The following is a 17,122-nucleotide window of genomic DNA, read 5'->3' as shown; positions in this document are numbered from 1 at the left end:
GCCAAATCCATAGTATCCCCCCGAACTCGTTCGGGGGATACAATTAGCCAATCATGTAGTAGTATACCATATCTAAGGTTAATAAGTACTTCATAAGGTGATAAATTCACTTGAATTGCATGTCATATGAGTCAGACTCCTGTTTTCTTACTATATATGAAGGCATAATTCCTTCAGAAGAAAGTATGATAGCTTGGGAAAAACTAGACAAACTGTGTCATATCCGTTACGTAGAAAGTGTCATGTCCGTTACGCACCATTTCTTAATGAAAAAAAGATGGTTTCCTAAATACATTTACAGTTGTGTTCATGGTCTAGAGGGTTATTTCAAGATTACAATTAGATAAAAAATGGAAAGATATAGCCATGAAGCGCAGTAGCTCACAGAGTTTTCATGATGTGTACAGTACAGTGATAACCCTTGTCCGTTTTCTGCCATGTCCGTTATGGAACCTAAATGGCCAATCTCTAAGCAACTGTTTTGGGAAATATCACATAATTTGTCATGTACATCCGTGACTGTCGAATGTTACCGATTCACAAAGTAAAACAAGATTTCTTTCTTTAAATTTAACCTTACTGTGCATTTACTGTTAAGAAAACTGTCAATCTGTTGTCAGTTTCGCTGGAATTGCCCATATATATTTTCTGCACGATAAATGCAAAGCGTGGTATATTTTGGTACATATCACCACATGGTCTAAATTGCAAAGGATTATTTGCATGTACTAATGCACGCACACGCATCACCTTTTGCATCGCCCCATTTCACAATCTTAGACCAAAAATACAACGAAAAAAAACTACACGAAAAACAGTTTAAACTTATTAAAGTTTTGATCTGAAACTGGTGAAATATCAACAAAAGCTGCAAAAAACGTCTTGGGAACACCATACACGACAGTTCGACGTTTGATGCCTCATAGTTTGACGCACACACCTGAGCTACTGTGAACATGAATTTTGTGTTTTGACTAAAGGCCCCCGCACACGGTGAGATTCGTGCTCAGCAGGAACCTCCCACCCCCGCACACGGTGAGTTTTTAGCCTCGCGAGACCAAAATTTGCGGGTGCCAGTCTTGTGCACGGGTGCACGAAGCGGTCACTGGAGCGGGTGCACGACTGAACCAATCAATAGCAAGCAATTAATGTCAGGAACATAATATCAAATCGTCCAGGTATTTTGGATTTTTAACTAGTTGAGAAACAATCTTATCAGGTAAGAATTTGACGATACGTTTAGTCCCGTTAGTTCTTACTTTTAATCTAAAAAAATGGCAACAAACATTTTACAAATTTTACCATAGAAAATTCGCGACGTAGTCAATTTAAAGCGTTGGAATTTAATTTCGTCAGAACACTGCAAGTGTTTGCCTGAGTTTAATATTAACATTTAGGGCACTACAGTAATTGGAATACATGTGCACGAAGGCATTTCTTTTTACTGAAAAGGACCAAAGTAGCTTACTTTTTGTGTGACGTCATGTGTTATGTTATGTTATGTTCTCGTACTTGTCGGTGTCCAGTACACTGGATATAGTGACAAGGTAGTGAGTGCCTTCAGGGATGAACCCAATAAACAAACAACAGATGCATAATTATAATGAGTGCAATGCTACTCATGGTGTCGCGTGCAAGTTGGAGTGAAGCCTTGACTTGAAAGTGTCAACGTCAGTTGCTTCCACAACACGCACGGGTAGGTTGTTCCAGATTGGAATCATCCGGAGAAAAAAGAGAATTTAAATGCGTTGTTGTTGCATGGCAAGTGCCGAAATTTGTGGTTTTTCCCCGATCTGGTACCTGACACCGCAAGGGTCCCAGATAAATCTATTCGCCGGTAGTGCTATGAGGTGGTTTACAACGTTATAGTTATACATCACGACAATCGAGTTGAAGCGTCTACGATACATAAGTTGCTGCCACCATGTGACTATCAGCGCATTGTTACTCGTACGGGGTGCCGTATACCAGGGCTGCCAGTTCTCACGCATTCGGCATGAGACTCATGCAATTGAAGCTAATCTCACGTTCTCACTCCGGGTCTGCTAATTCTCACGCATGATACAGAAACAAACAGATGAAAAAATCCGAAGTATACTCTAGAATCTAGATAGAGCATTTCAATTTGCTGAACAGTTCTAGACCTCGTCCATACTTGCCAATGAGAACAGTTATATGTAAGTGACTTTCGCCTATGAAGCTGAAATTAGTGCACACATTATTATGGAAATGTTCAGTCAATTTAATACATATAATTTGATAAACTTAAAAAGTGAAAATGAGTACTCATACTAACACAAAACTGCAATTACTGGTGCATAGCTACTTGAGCCTAGGATGTCATATATGCCAAGAAACATAAGCCATTTTTATACAGATTGAATTTGACTGTCACCTTGCAAGTAGAATAAAGGACCGAACAGTAGAGGTCATATATAAATACAATTCCAAGCAGGATCTAGTGATGTGTTGTTTTGAGCCATTCATACATGTACATAATCGAGGGTACAACACGTTTGGGTGTTGGCTACGCTGAGACTACGTCTTGGCTCCGCTTAACGGTAACCCCCTCACTGACGACTGAACTTACCAATACGCCAATTAATTGCGTGTATTCAGTGTGGACTGATGGCGTACTTTAGACTATGTCCTATCTATCTGCCTGTACTAAATGTTCCGTTACATTATTAGCTCCGCGCAAACGGAGCTCATGCAATCGCTCGCGTGTGTGTGTTCGTGTGTGTGTGTAGCCAGCAGCGAGCCAGCTGTTATACACATGCTCAACCGATCGATCGATTCAGCACCAGCTCGCATTAGGGTGTCCAGTCAGCAGCAGCTCGCCTTAGGGCGTCCAGTCAGCAGCAGCTCGCCTTAGGGCGTCCAGTCAGCAGCAGCTCGCCTTAGGGCGTCCAGTCAGCAGCAGCCAGCAGCGAGCCAGCTGTTATACACATGTATACATGTTACACGCTCCCGGAGGTATGCACTCTCTTTGAGTGCCCTCTGTCTAGTTATACTACGAATGAGTAGAATGACACTAACACTGGTAGTAGGCCTACTAGTACTAGTACTAGTAGTAGTAGTACTAGTAGTACTAGTAGTATGACTGAGTATGAATCATATTATTATTATATTAGTATTATTACTATTTTTTATTAGGCCCCTAACACTGAACAGTAACAGTCATACTAACCTCATATCTCATAACTTCATAAAGTGTTAATCTTCAAAAGTCCTGGGGACTATAACGAAGATGGAGAGAGAAGTGGATCAAGTCGGTAGATCCACACTGCGGATCGCAGCGGAAAAGGTTGTAAATTTGCTATAAATTACTAAGGATGAAGGCAGTGAATTCCAATACGGAATCACAGAGACAATTGAAAGAAGCTAAGGCGTTTTTATCTAAGCGAAAGCCCTTTACGGTTTCGCAAATTTTCCATTTATCTGGACGGTTTCGTGAAAGCGCTTTGGTCGTTTCTCGTTTTTATCTAGACGGTTTGCGAAAGTGCTTTGCGCGAAACCGTCGAAATCGCCCCAGCGAGCGATTTCAGACGGTTTCAACATTCAATATGGCGGATAGTCAAACGTAAGTTATTAAGTAGTTTTCTTAATAAATGATTATATAAGAATAATAAGTGAATGTGTTATAAAAACGTACAAAGATCAGCTAAATCCTAACCAAATGGTGATCTATCTTGCGTTGTTTTTATGTAACAAAAGCGCTTTCACCAAACCGCTGGTCACGTGATTTAGGAAACCGATTTACTGATTTCACTTTGATAAAAACGCCTCCAAACTTAAAAGGATCCTTAGAAGTTTGTACATGCCGAAAACAGTGATTATGCTCAGATGAGCGGGTGCAGCGAACAGGCTTCATTAAGCAAGAGGGAATGCCAATTTTCATCTCACCATGATAAATTTTATAGAAAGTTATGAGTTTTGGATGAAGAAAGCGGACACGAAGAGGAGGCCATTCAAGACGAGCCAAATCAACATCAGCACTATCATCATAGTTTCTGGAAACCCATCTCGCAGCTTTATGCTGAATGGTGTCCAATTTAGAGCAGTTCTGAAGTCTATAGACCATTCTTAATTATTATTCATGACCTGGGGTCACGCACGAAAACGAGGCTAAGCTAGGCAATTTTATAAACAATGGATGCTCAGGCAGGCACGCACAGAGGGGGTACACGCACGTACACGTGGGTACACGCACGTACACACAGATACACGCACGTACACGCAGATACACGCACGTACACGCAGGTACACGCATGTACACGCAGACACACGCACGTACACGTACACGCAGATACACGCACGTACACGCGGGTACACGCACGTACACGCACGTACACGCGGGTACACGCACGTACACGCACGTACACGCAGATACACGCACGTGCACGCGAGTACACGCATGTACACGCGAGTACACGCAGGTAAACGCAGATACACGCACGTACACGCAGATACACGCACGTACACGTACACGCAGATACATGCACGTACACGAAGATACACGCACGTACACGCGGGTACACTCACATACACACAGGTACACGCACGTACACCCAGATACACGCACGTACACGCACGTACACGTACACACAGATACACGGAGATACACGCACGTACACGCGGGTACACGCACATGAACACGCACGTACACGCAGGTACACGCGGGTACACGCACGTACACGCACGTACAACCACACCGACGATTTTGGTGGTTTTGGTGTGGGTTAGGATCGGGTTAGGATTAGCTCCAAGAAACGGTATTGCTAGGGTTAGAATACAGGATTGTATAGACAATCCGTCGCACAGCCTGGTCGGGCTAGGTTAGGATGGGCTAGGAGGGGTTAGGAAAGTAGGGGGGGGAGATAGGATGGGGTAGGAAGGTAGGTTAGGATGGGCTAACCCACACCAAAACCACCAAAATCGTCGGTGTGGGCATTGGTCAGAGGAATCTCGGACTAGGAAAGATCCTGGTCCGCCCCCTTTATAAACTGGGGTTATAGGCCTAGAACTTCAGTAGAAGTCTAAAGAGTCTCTTTCCAATCAAAAGGAAGAAAACCTAGATCGTATGACTGACAAAACAAATTGTGTAGAGAATGCCCAAGCTCATGCGCAAAACGATGCAAAATAAAACCAGGCACCTTATCGGAACGAGCAGGCCGAGCAGCCTTATGTGTAGGATATATTTATTACAATGCATTACCGAGCATGCACCCCACTTATACTAAGTTATAGTGTATACGCATACGAGCTTACGCTACAATACTCATTACATAACTAACGATTTAGCGTAAAATTGACATGTTAATCATTATGCCTTAAAATTGCATACATAAATTTATAATATGTACACACATAAATGCATACTTACAAATAATGTTCGCATGTATTGAGGTGACGCGATCAACTGAACAAAATATAGCATCCATTCACCGTCATCGACAACATTGCACATCCACCAAAGGTTACGACTCGCAGCGCCACCTCGTGTATAATTTATACATAATTCTAGTATATTAGTGAATGAAAAGATATTTGTTTTTATTCAATCTTGATGGTCATAGCCTTCTCAACAATTACCTCGGTTAATAATTAGAACAAATGTACATAGAAAATTAAACAAAAATAACAAAAGACAAATATGCTCATCATAGGCACGGCAACTAATAATAAGAGAAAAACGGTTAACAGTGACATATTGACACGTTGAAAAACAGTAACGTGTGGAAACTGACTCTGAATCACTAATGAAGTGGCAATCTCCTCTGCTTAAGAATTTGCTAGGTGACAAAAGCCTTGAGAGCGGATTACATTGCTAATTCAGTAATTGTTTAGGATTGTATTTGTAGGAACTGTTTAATAAAAAAAACAAGAAATGTTGCAGCTGAACAAGTTTATTACAAATAGCATTATTTATATAAGTATAAAATTAATATATAATTATATTAATATTATATTAATATATATATATATATATATATATATTAATTATATTAATATAATTATATTATATAGAATTAGTAAATTATACGTTCAACTACTTTTTCAAACAACCAATGTACTAAAAGGATAACTGGTAAATCAAGTTTATAATACTAATAGTAATACTGCTAACCAACAACAAGGTTTTCTTGCAAGCTTCTATAATTCTAAATCAATGGAATTTTTATAAATGCAAAGAAAATGCACCCCTACAAAATTAACAAGTGCCAAGCTGAAACCGTGCAAACGCCACAACAATACTTATACTTATCAAACCTGAGCCAATGGCAATGGAATTATTATTGATTTCATCACATTCTACACCTACACAAACCCATTTTCTTTAAATCTTTTACTATCCCTAATTACACATTGAGGTTGTCTATGTAATTATAGAAAATATGCAAACCAATATAATGACTAAAGAATGTAACAAAGCACAATCCCAATAGAATTTGCAAAACGACAACTGGTATTACAAACTTAACACATACCACACAATATCACTAACTTAACCACAAGCAATATAAGAGAACCATTGCATATTGTTTTTGACGATCAATACTAATTTCGGGCAACAACTATAAGGACTATGATTAACCTGCCACACATACTAATCCAAGCATTAACATTAATCAGTTACCTTATACAAAAAAACATTTAGTGTTCTTCCCCGAGGTATATAGATATATAGGCTCCATCAAAGCAGAATCTATTTTTTTAACATAATCTCAGCAATTACACATATGGCACACTGCAAGTAACGCTGAGAGGGTCTATATCCCCCAGAGTACTGCTGGAACGTACCCTGGGTACGGTCCGGTATACCGGAACGTACCCTGGTACTATCTAATATGCCAGACCATACCTCGCCTACTTCACTAACGAGTCTAGGGAGTCGCCTACGCCTACTCCCTAACCCTATCAGATACTTACCAGGGTACGTTCCGGCAGTACCCTGGGGGACATAGACCCTATGAGCGCAAGTAACAATCAACTGACAGATCAAGACTCATGTCACTCAAGTTAATCAAAATACCACTCAATTCATAGTTGCATTCAAAATGCATGTTTCGTGAAGAATTTATAGTGACATAAAAATACACATTTATAGTCAGAATATTACGAGAAGTAATGACAATTTCAATTATGAGGTTTTCAAGAGCTCATAAACTAAACTAGTGTATGTACTCTTGTTTCACTTTTTTCTCAATTAAAAAAAATCTTGTCTTAGAAAAGGATACCAGCATAGTCTTGCAATTTTATGCGTATTACTATGACGGATATTTGCACAAATTTATAAGGCAAAATTTGGAAGTGTGTAGGCCCTACATGATTTATTAAAAATCAGCTTAGTTATATAGCAAGTATGTTTGATGATGACCTACGAAAATATTATTTGAGCAAACAGATTGCGATTTGATCAGAAGGGACAGACGACCATAGGTTTTCTGTACTCCTAGAACAAGCCAAATACCTCCTCTGTGTCAGGATCCAAGTCGATATCATAGAAGCATGGTCTAGTTGGCAAGCCAGGCATGGTGCTAATCTGTAACAGACATCAATCACATTAATTTTCAGCGCATAAACAAGTATTCTACATGTGGTTATATGATGAATGCACTAATAGAGAATGTGCAACTAAACGCTGCCTCGAAAAACAAGCGAGACATTTTATAGGCAGGCAATTAACAATGCAGGAATACACTTCAAATTCATGTGAATGTTATTAATAAAGGAACTGCTTAAACATGTATAATTTTGAAAGCACTTGAAACTCGTCTTGATGGAGCATAAACAAAACTGTTTAAGAGCAGCTCTAAACATATCTTGGAGATAATATAAAACCAACAGAGAGCTATATGGCGAGTTGTTACCAGTGTCAGTAGTGCTACGTCAAGGCAGACTGCGATTCACAGGTCACGGTTCGAGGAGCAAGGAAGAGGTTGTGCAAAAACTTCTATTTTGGGAACCAACACAAGGAGGCAGAGAGGACGTCCAAACGTCGCATACATCGTTTGACTAGAGAAGGGCATCAGACATCGGTAAAGAACACATTGGAAAGGCAGTGGAATGCCAGGTCGAGTGGGAAAAACTAGTAAACAGTGACAGAGCTTACTCGACGAGATATAATGACGATGACTAGGACTATACACTCGCCTAGAGCCTCGAGTTCTTAACTCACTAGATTATCGAAAAGTCGCTGATACTAACTGGTACGTGGTACATTAAAACTAATTATGTCCTACTCATATAGGGCAGCCTTTTATGAAGTAAAATTAATAAAAAACATTTTATACCGTTCCAATCAGTGGGTAAATGAACCCTGCACCGACGCTGGCACGCACATTTCTGACCGCGACTGTGAATCCAGTTGGCGCACCCTTGCGGGCGGGGTTGTCAGTCAGTGACAGGTGGGTTTTGGCCATGCAGATTGGCAGGTCATTGAACCCCTGCACACAAGATAACGTAAGTTATAACGACTTCGTGAAAAACTCACGAAGACCGAAATCACTGACATAATAATTCATATCAGGCTACTGAGTCAATATGAATATGAAAAATAGTCACCCCTAAACAAGAATGAAAATGAATTGGATTCATATATCTACACCTATAGCATTGCATGTATTAATAACCTCCTGCAATGGTGAACCGACTTAATACAAACCCACGTTTATACCATTGTAAATTGTTTTACCAGCAACAGCTTCTAAAATCATCCCAATAATGGTGTAAACTCCTTTACTTAAAGGCATACTAGGCCCATTGATTATGCAATGTTGACGAATGCTAGAGTAACTGGCACCTTGTGTAGTTAACAAGAGCCGCAGAGCGTCTGGGCTCATCTGAGGTCTGTTGCTACGATTATAAACGTAACATTTAAGTCGTGCGTAGTACCACATTTGTTAGGCGCAGATATGCAGATACGCAGTTGCGTACACATCATTTCAGCAACCTTCTGCATTCTGCATACCTCCCAAATCCCATTGGTTGATACAAATCGCGTGCCTGAAACTCCTGTTTTATGGTGCATTGTGACCCTAACCCTAACCATAACCCTATTGAAAAAAAAAAAGTAATTGTTGTAAACATTATTTGTTGTTATGAAATTGTTGTAAATAAATCATGTAAATATTTGCCTTAATTGGAAAGAAATAGTTAAATGGATAAAGATAGAAAAATACAGAAAACAGGTAAATAATAAAAAATCTGATGGGATTCGATCCAAGGACCTTTGAGCCGTAATCCTGTGCTGTAGCCGTTAGGCTACCCAGACATATTGGCTATCCAGATTATGGATGTGCCATGAATATGAGAACACTGTGACATCATTGAGGAAGTTCAGGAATCCATGTTTAACCCTCCTCTTGAAGGTCAAAAGGTTATCAGACACTTACTCTTCGCCCATCAGTGGAAAGCACATTTCATGGTCCTTTCAATAAAGTGATAAAAATGGTAGGTCACCGCTGAAACAAAAAAGTTTTTCACTCTGTCTGTTAGCCCATGTCCTCAGAAAATGTCTAAAATCTGCCCTTTCCCCCACTGCCCTTTGACCTGTGACCTCCAATTTCGGCACAGTGATGGCTTTTCCTACCATGATTCTATACACCGACTATCACGAGCCTAGGTCGAGCCATTTAGATTTGTGCTGCAATTCTGCATTTCCTCCCTATACCTTAAGTTAAGGAGGGAATGTTCCCCCTTCTTTTACACCTCTTGACCTTTGACCTTTGACCCCCAGCTTCGACATCCCAACTCGTTTTCGGATTCCCCCCCCCCTGACTTTGTCAGATGAGCTAATAAATACATAACCTTACATCCAAACGCGTATTAGATTGTCCAATATCACTGCTGGTTACTAAGAAATGTCTAATTGAAATCCGCAGTCCAAAAATCAGTTGTTTAGTTTAAAACCGCTGCCGGCGAAGCAGATGTGATACAGATTTATATTGCACCGGATATTTTCGCACGCATGCTCGGCCGTACGCAATGCTATCATCAGTGATTTCGTAAACATGGACGCTCGTGATAACTTTTTGTCAGGGCTGTCCACGTGCGTCCGTGATTAGTAGGTGTGTTTTATTCCATTTCCATGTTTAGTCGTGGCCGTGGTTACACCGCTGACACCTCCATTTCATCTGGCGTCCAAAACATAGGGGCCGCACAAATGTTTACGTCATCGCTTGACTCCTGGACGTGATGCGGCCATGATGCCGAGGCGCGCAGAGGATTGACACTTTGTGTCTTCCAATCACAGCCTACGCCGCACCATCGCTTGACTCCTGGATGACATTTACGGCACGTAAATGATACGTTGATACATATCAACAACCGATTTCAAGTCTTGTTTGTAATGTAACCAGCAGTGATATTGGACAAACTAATACGCGTTTGGCTATAAGGTTATGTACTTATTAACTACACAAGGTGTCAGTTACTCTAGCATTCGTCAACATTGCATAATCAATGGGCCTAGTATGCCTTTAATAAATTAAATTTTTCAGTAATAATTTCATTTCATATTGGTGTGCGATTTGAAGCTACAAACAGGCATGCTATAGAAACAACATGGCTGTCGGTTTACTTGTTTGATATATCGGTCCATGGACGTCTCTGCCTCATCACTGAATTCAACATCATCTGCTCCGTAGATCTCACACGCAATCGTCTTAATCTTCTCTCTCATTGGCATCTGCATAAAGTAGAGAAAAACACAAGATATTAACATGTTTAAAGTACCTTCCTAAAGGCGGAAGCCCTAATCAACGTGCATGCACGTACATAAAGAGGGTGTTTATTTGATGTTTTATACTTTTTACCCATCTCTCTCTCTCTCTTTCTTTCTCTCACCTTCTTACACCAATATTATGATAAATACTTACCTGCAAATCGTAGAGAAATTTAAAGTTGCTGGGCACATCAGTTGCACGAATAACAGCTTCTGCCAAGTCCTTAGCACCCTTGCCTCCATGGGCCCAGTGAGTGCATATGACGGCATCGAATGCACCATTCTCTTTCGCAAGCTTCTTCACCAACTCAACCTCGTTCTGTGTATCCGTGCTGAATTTTAATAAAAATTGCTAAATTGCATATATAGTTAAAAAAAAGATTTTAATTGTAAAGGTAAATAAACATGCTGGTCTAAAAAAAAGGGGGTACAAATGGGTCTTAAAAATGGGTACAAAAAACGTGGAACCCCCATGTGTGGTACGTTCACTACCTCAAATGTATAATTGAGGTAAAACTCACGCAAAGCTGTTGACCGCTACAATGACGGGTACTCCAAACTTCAGAACGTTCTCAATCTGTTTTCGCAGGTTGCAGAATCCCTTTCCCAGCAGTTCAAGGTTCTGGAATGAAAAAATTTTACTTACATTGAGAACAGCCTCAGACTATAGAGGAAATGTGCTTGGAATATTAATAAAAAATAAATACATGTAACCAGCTCAAACAAAATCACTTGACGGGCATTATAAATGAAACACTATACCAGAAATTACACAAATAATACTGACCATATAGTAATTTGCTCGATATAAATCAGTTACCAACACTTTAAAACCAGCAACAACGACAGCTAGATCTATATGTTTACCCAAATCGGTCCAACCAATTATTGTAAACAGTTATTATTAGCAACAAATGTAATGTGCGATGTAAGATGAGAGTAAAATACGAACCTCTTCCACGTAAGGTTTAGGCAAGGGCACACCAGGTGTCACTGGCGGTCCGCCACCATGCATCTTCAATGCTCGTACGGAGGCAACGAGCACGACTACGTTGGGAACTAGTCCAGAGTACCTGCACTTAATGTTGAAGAACTTCTCCATACCGATGTCAGCTCCAAAGCCTGCCTCTGTCACTGAAATCGTACACGACCGAAGATTACATTATCCGTAACCGTGCAACAGCATATAAGCAATATAAATGTACCTTGCTAATTAGCCTATCTGCTCAGTGATTAACAGCTAGGTATATCTCCATCTATTCAACATTATGACATCCGCGAGCGACAGCAGCGTCATTCTAGCGTCTACTGCGGTGACAATGTGGTGGAGTGGTGGGATTTCTAGTAAAGCCACTAGTTATTCCCAATGTGTGTACATTACCGGACGCCGAAACAGTGATAGCACAAGCAGTGGTATCAGGAACCGTTCCTCACAAGGATATGTTCGTCTGAGATCGTTATCGAAAGTGCCACCAGATGTGCGCGTACTTTACAAGTACGCTGTGCTTCAGATTAAAGATGGAAGCTCCACTCGTACGTAGTACGCAACAACTATTGCATAGACAGAATAGGTAAGGCACTTATCCATTTACCTAAACGCAAGGCCTAACTATGGCTGAATAGAGAGCTGCGCCACTGTAAGGCTTAATTAACGCAGGCTAAAAACTACACAGTACACAACCACAATGCATCTGGCAAGTGGCTACTTTACATGTACACTGACAGTCACAGAATGCCATAGAAATATACGATTAAGGATTCATAAACCTCTTCAACCAAAGTTAGCTTTGAAATTTCACACTGTGACATGTCAGGCCTCATACCCAGGCAGTGTATATGATTCTAGCTACTAGCAAACTCCGGCAGTCAATTCTTCTAACAGTAAAAAAATCATGTAAACGCCGTCCTTGAGGGTCAAAAGTTATCGCTCCGACACTTACTCTTCGCATGTCCGACCAGCAGAAAATGACATTCAGGTCCTTTCAATAAGCCATAAAATTGCTGTCACCGCTGAAACAAAACAGTTTTCAATCGGCCCGTCAGACCATGTCCTCAGAAAATGTCAAAAAAATCTGCCCTGTGCCCATTGACTCTGACCTGTGGACCTCCAATATGTCAGCACAAGTGATGGCTTTCCTACCATGATGCTAATATCACCGACTATCACGAGCCTCAGGTCGAGCCGCTTTAGATTTGGCACAAGGATTCTGCATTCCTCCCTATAATGCCTTAAGTTAAGACAGGGAAGTCTCGCCCTTCCTTTTACACTCTTGACCATTTGACTGCTTGACCCCCCAGTTCGATCATCCAACTTCGTTTCGGATTACTCCGCGCCCACGTCCCGATATCGTGAGCCGATCACGTCAAGCGGTTTAAGATTTGTGCCAACTGTTCATCTAGACGGGAACGGACTGCACGCACCAGCACTAGCAGCTCATGCTGATTCTCAACATCTCACTGACATGTCAGATTGAGGCTAAAAAACATGGGGCATTCTAAGAACTTAAATGAAGCGCAGCAAATTCGACCATGTGGTGTCCACGTGTGAAAAACACGCATAAACTGTCCTAGCTGAACTGACCTAGCAACAATATCCAAGGAGCGCATGGCTATTTTGCTGAACAAGATGACTACGCGAAGTAAAACCTATTCTACGTCTATTATTGGGTTTTGGTTTGATTTAAACGTTGGCGATATGATCGCGTCAGGATACATACCAACGAATCCGTCGCTTCCAACCAGCTTCAGGGCAATCTTGTCAGCTATGATGGAAGAGTTTCCGTGCGCAATGTTTGCGAACGGTCCAGTGTGTACAAGCACGGGCGTACCCTACAAGAATCAAACCTCACTGGTAATTTGAACAGGTCTGTGTAGGCAATACAAAATGTAGTTCCATTGGGTTGGCTTCCAGAGCTTGGTCAAAATAGTTGACATCATCTTACCAATGAATAGTTAGTGCTGGATTACTAGTTGCAAGTTATGTTATTCCCTTTAGGTTCTGCTAACCTTTTCTATGAAGATGATAATCTACAATATACAAACTACACACTGTACCAGTCAGCTCCAAAAAGAGAAGTAATGAAACATGCAAATATGCACGACTTAAACCAGAACCCTAGTATATAAAATTGGGTTACCTCTAGTGTCTGCATAAGTGTTGGCCTGATAGCATCTTTCATTAACACCATGAGAGCTCCACCAACACCCTGTAAAAATGGGAGAAAAACATGTCAAATACACACTTCCGATAACATCCTAACACAGAATTGTTAACACTGAATTAAAACTACTCAGCCTTCCTTAATACATAGAAACACTTGAAAATAGATGTACGATAAATATAACTATCAATGACCATTTCACCGTTGATCCTAAAAATAGAATCCTACGTGCATACATTCTGACATTTTCCACGATAAAGTAGAGGATTGATTCACAGCCGGTGGACTTACAAAATCGTCTGCTGTTACTGGGTTGCCATCCATATCAGAAGCTACGACAATCTTGCCGAGCTTAGCACGCATGTCTCGCATATCTGTTGTCAGAGCAAGAATAGCCATGATCTCACTTCCAACAGATATATCAAACTGCGTCTGCAAGCAATGTCAAAAAATTAGAGCATCCGTTACACAGCAGCAATGCGTTAGTGACAGCAATACATCCTTCATTAGAAATGAACTCAAATTGCAAAAAGCTTGTGCAGACAAACGGCTCTGTCCTCTACGCACGATTCATAACAGATCGTTAGCTCTCAACACAATTTGGAAATTTCGCTTTGGTTTTGTATACATACCTCCCGAGTTTTCCCCTTCTCGGTCGGAGACTGGCCAACAGTGATTTTGCGCAGGAAGCGGTCATTGGTGTCAATAACCCTGTTCCACGTGATCGTTTTTGGATCGATGTTTAGCCGCACAAACTTTCTGACCTCCTCTTCAGTGAGAGAGTTAGGGTCGGTCTTCTCAATCCCTAGTCTCTTGAAAAAAAAAAAACGAATTTACATGTAATTTCACATGCCTACATTTTAACATTCATGTGACTGGTATTAGATATTAAGACACACGTGTAGCATATGTAGGCAACATAACATTTGATATAAAAACCAACCTTTAGTCTTGCCAGCTGAATGTCACTGAATACTCTTTTTCCCTTTTTGTCTGGCACAAGCCTGCTGTACAAAGCCTAATAACAGAAAGACAGGGAACCCAGAGCATTTAGAATTTTACACCATTATTTCGAGTCCATGAAATCACCCACGCTCACAAACTATAAAAATACAAAATACATAATAGTCGCAATAGGAATGGCAATAATCAATAATCACAGCATATGCATGGCTTCTGGCTAGACTTAAATGTTTTTGCTACTATAGATGAGTATAAGAATCATTAAACTTTTGACCAGTAGGCACAATGTGAAGTTTATGTGAGGTGCAAGTTTAGTAATAGTTTAAATGTTCAATATTATTGCATGCAGAATTTTGGATGGATAGACCCAAGGACTTCTATGGGAAATTGGATATTGGAGATTGAGAGATTGGAAGAGTTTGGTCAACAGAACTATAGGGTGGAGATTCATTACACAACGTTAGTTTACAGCTTGCAATACTCGGGCTGCACCCTGTCGATTTTTTTTACATGAATTACCTTTGAACACTCTACTCTTATAGTTTAAATTAAAGGGAGAAAATTTGTCGAAAGCAGTTGCCGCCACGCTTCCACGTTCGGCGGTGGGTGACACACCTCATCCTTCTGCGTCGCCTCGTGAAACATCCTGGCGTCAATCTGGGCAGCGAGCAGGTTGTTAGCGGCCGTGATGGCGTGTATGTCACCCGTCAGATGCAGGTTGAACTCATCCATGGGAATCACCTGCGAGTAGCCCCCACCTGCAGCGCCACCTGTGGGTGCCGAGAGAAAGTAGCAACAGTGACTCCATACTACTAACTGTAGCGCAAATAATACACATCAATCTGTCTCCGATGCACCCAACTGCACTTTCAAGGCCACAGCTAGACTATCCCCAGCATGAGTAAAGTTCTATCCAAAGCATAGACGCGTTAGCGACGACATAATTTTTTGTCTGACCAACATTTTTCAGAGTAATCAGATGCATTATTACATACATTTTAGAAGATTGTTTTTACTATAAAACAATACGTACACATGAAAACATATTAAAACAATGTTATCTTACTATTTGTTTAACAGAAACTGATATTAAAGGAAAACTGTAAAGCACATTCATTATCATCTGTTAAAACATGTGTAGTACGTCATAATGCATAACCATTTCCATGCTCAAGGTCAGCTAGAAGTTATTAAATGATTCCGTATCGTTTGCCTACCCTTAATTCCGAAGGTTGGTCCCTGTGATGGTTGTCTGAGGCAAGTCATTACATTCCTCTTCAGTTCAGCACCGAGTGCCTGAGACAGTCCAACAGCGGTTGTGCTTTTCCCTTCTCCGAGAGGAGTGGGCGTAATGCTGAAAATATGTAACGAACACGTTGTGTAAAGAAAATGGGTAAAAATGTATATTTTTCATTTGTTCTAAGAGGGACTTGATCGCCATTGTATATATATATATATATAAGGAACTTTATGATTTTTTTAAAATAAATATCCACTACTTTGTGGTCATTACAGCTCGTATCCCGCATACCCTGTGACTAGGACGTATCTGCCATCAGACTGAGTCTCCAGTCTCTTTACTATTGAGAGCGAGATTTTAGCCTTTTTGTTTCCGTACAAGTCCAGCTCATCTTTAAGAATGTTGATCTCTCGCGCAACATCTGCAATGTTCTGCACGAACACACATGCATGGTGAGGAAAACATACAAGATGCTGAGACTTTACTTAGTAAGATTACAGTAAGTTAATCTGCTCACTGTGACGTGGCACAAGAGGATCTGTACATGCATAGACAAACTGTAGGCCTATAATTTTCCAGCTACTGATTGATTGCGTACAAATGGTTGCCTTTTCATACTGCTTGACAGAAACATAGAAATGGTACCCACCAGGGTTGTAGCCAGGACAATTTTAGTGCTGGCTAATATCGCTGAAGGGGTCGTTGTCGTATCAGGTACTACATATATGTACCCGAGGTACGTATATGTATACACAAGTGTACCAGACCTGTATCTTCTCAGCATATATGTACCCTATGTTTACATAAACGTACCTGCCCCTGAGATGGAGATCGAATGAAGACGGTCATGGAGGAGGAGTAGGGGGCAGGAGGAGGAGGAGGAGGAGGAGGAGGAGGAGGAGGAGGGGAGGCAGAGAGGAGCGGGAGAAAGTGATGGATATCGAATGAAGACGGATCATTTGGAGGAGGAGTAGGGGGTAGTGCAGGGGAGAAGGAGGAGAAGGGCAGAGAGTAAGTGATTGGAGGTAG

General features: G+C 40.9%; 2 protein-coding genes across 2 annotated transcripts in view; both read right to left on the bottom strand.

Moving 5' to 3' along the window:
* Positions 1-5,878, bottom strand: part of LOC106804923 — a 39,705-nt gene extending 33,827 nt beyond the window's left edge. The window contains exon 1 of the mRNA XM_014806331.1: positions 5,387-5,878. The gene's annotated coding sequence lies outside the window, so the exon portion shown is untranslated. The remainder of the gene's footprint in view (positions 1-5,386) is intronic.
* A 1,029-nt stretch (positions 5,879-6,907) lies between these two features.
* LOC106804938 (C-1-tetrahydrofolate synthase, cytoplasmic-like) overlaps positions 6,908-17,122 on the bottom strand; it is a gene marked incomplete at its 5' end in the record, with an annotated part of 25,140 nt that continues 14,925 nt past the window's right edge. The window contains 14 exon segments of the mRNA XM_014806349.1: positions 6,908-7,546; positions 8,298-8,450; positions 10,586-10,693; positions 10,884-11,061; positions 11,251-11,351; positions 11,682-11,863; positions 13,447-13,558; positions 13,867-13,935; positions 14,182-14,322; positions 14,523-14,702; positions 14,834-14,908; positions 15,469-15,623; positions 16,071-16,207; positions 16,385-16,524. Of these exon segments, the coding sequence (XP_014661835.1) occupies positions 7,457-7,546; positions 8,298-8,450; positions 10,586-10,693; positions 10,884-11,061; positions 11,251-11,351; positions 11,682-11,863; positions 13,447-13,558; positions 13,867-13,935; positions 14,182-14,322; positions 14,523-14,702; positions 14,834-14,908; positions 15,469-15,623; positions 16,071-16,207; positions 16,385-16,524 (1,821 nt within the window).

Source organism: Priapulus caudatus, unplaced genomic scaffold, assembly GCF_000485595.1.
Source record: "Priapulus caudatus unplaced genomic scaffold, Priapulus_caudatus-5.0.1 Scaffold93, whole genome shotgun sequence".
In the NCBI taxonomy this organism is placed as follows: Eukaryota; Metazoa; Priapulida; class Priapulimorpha; order Priapulimorphida; family Priapulidae; genus Priapulus; species Priapulus caudatus.
Note: the sequence above shows the minus strand (reverse complement) of the source record. Positions and strands in the feature narration are given on the sequence as shown.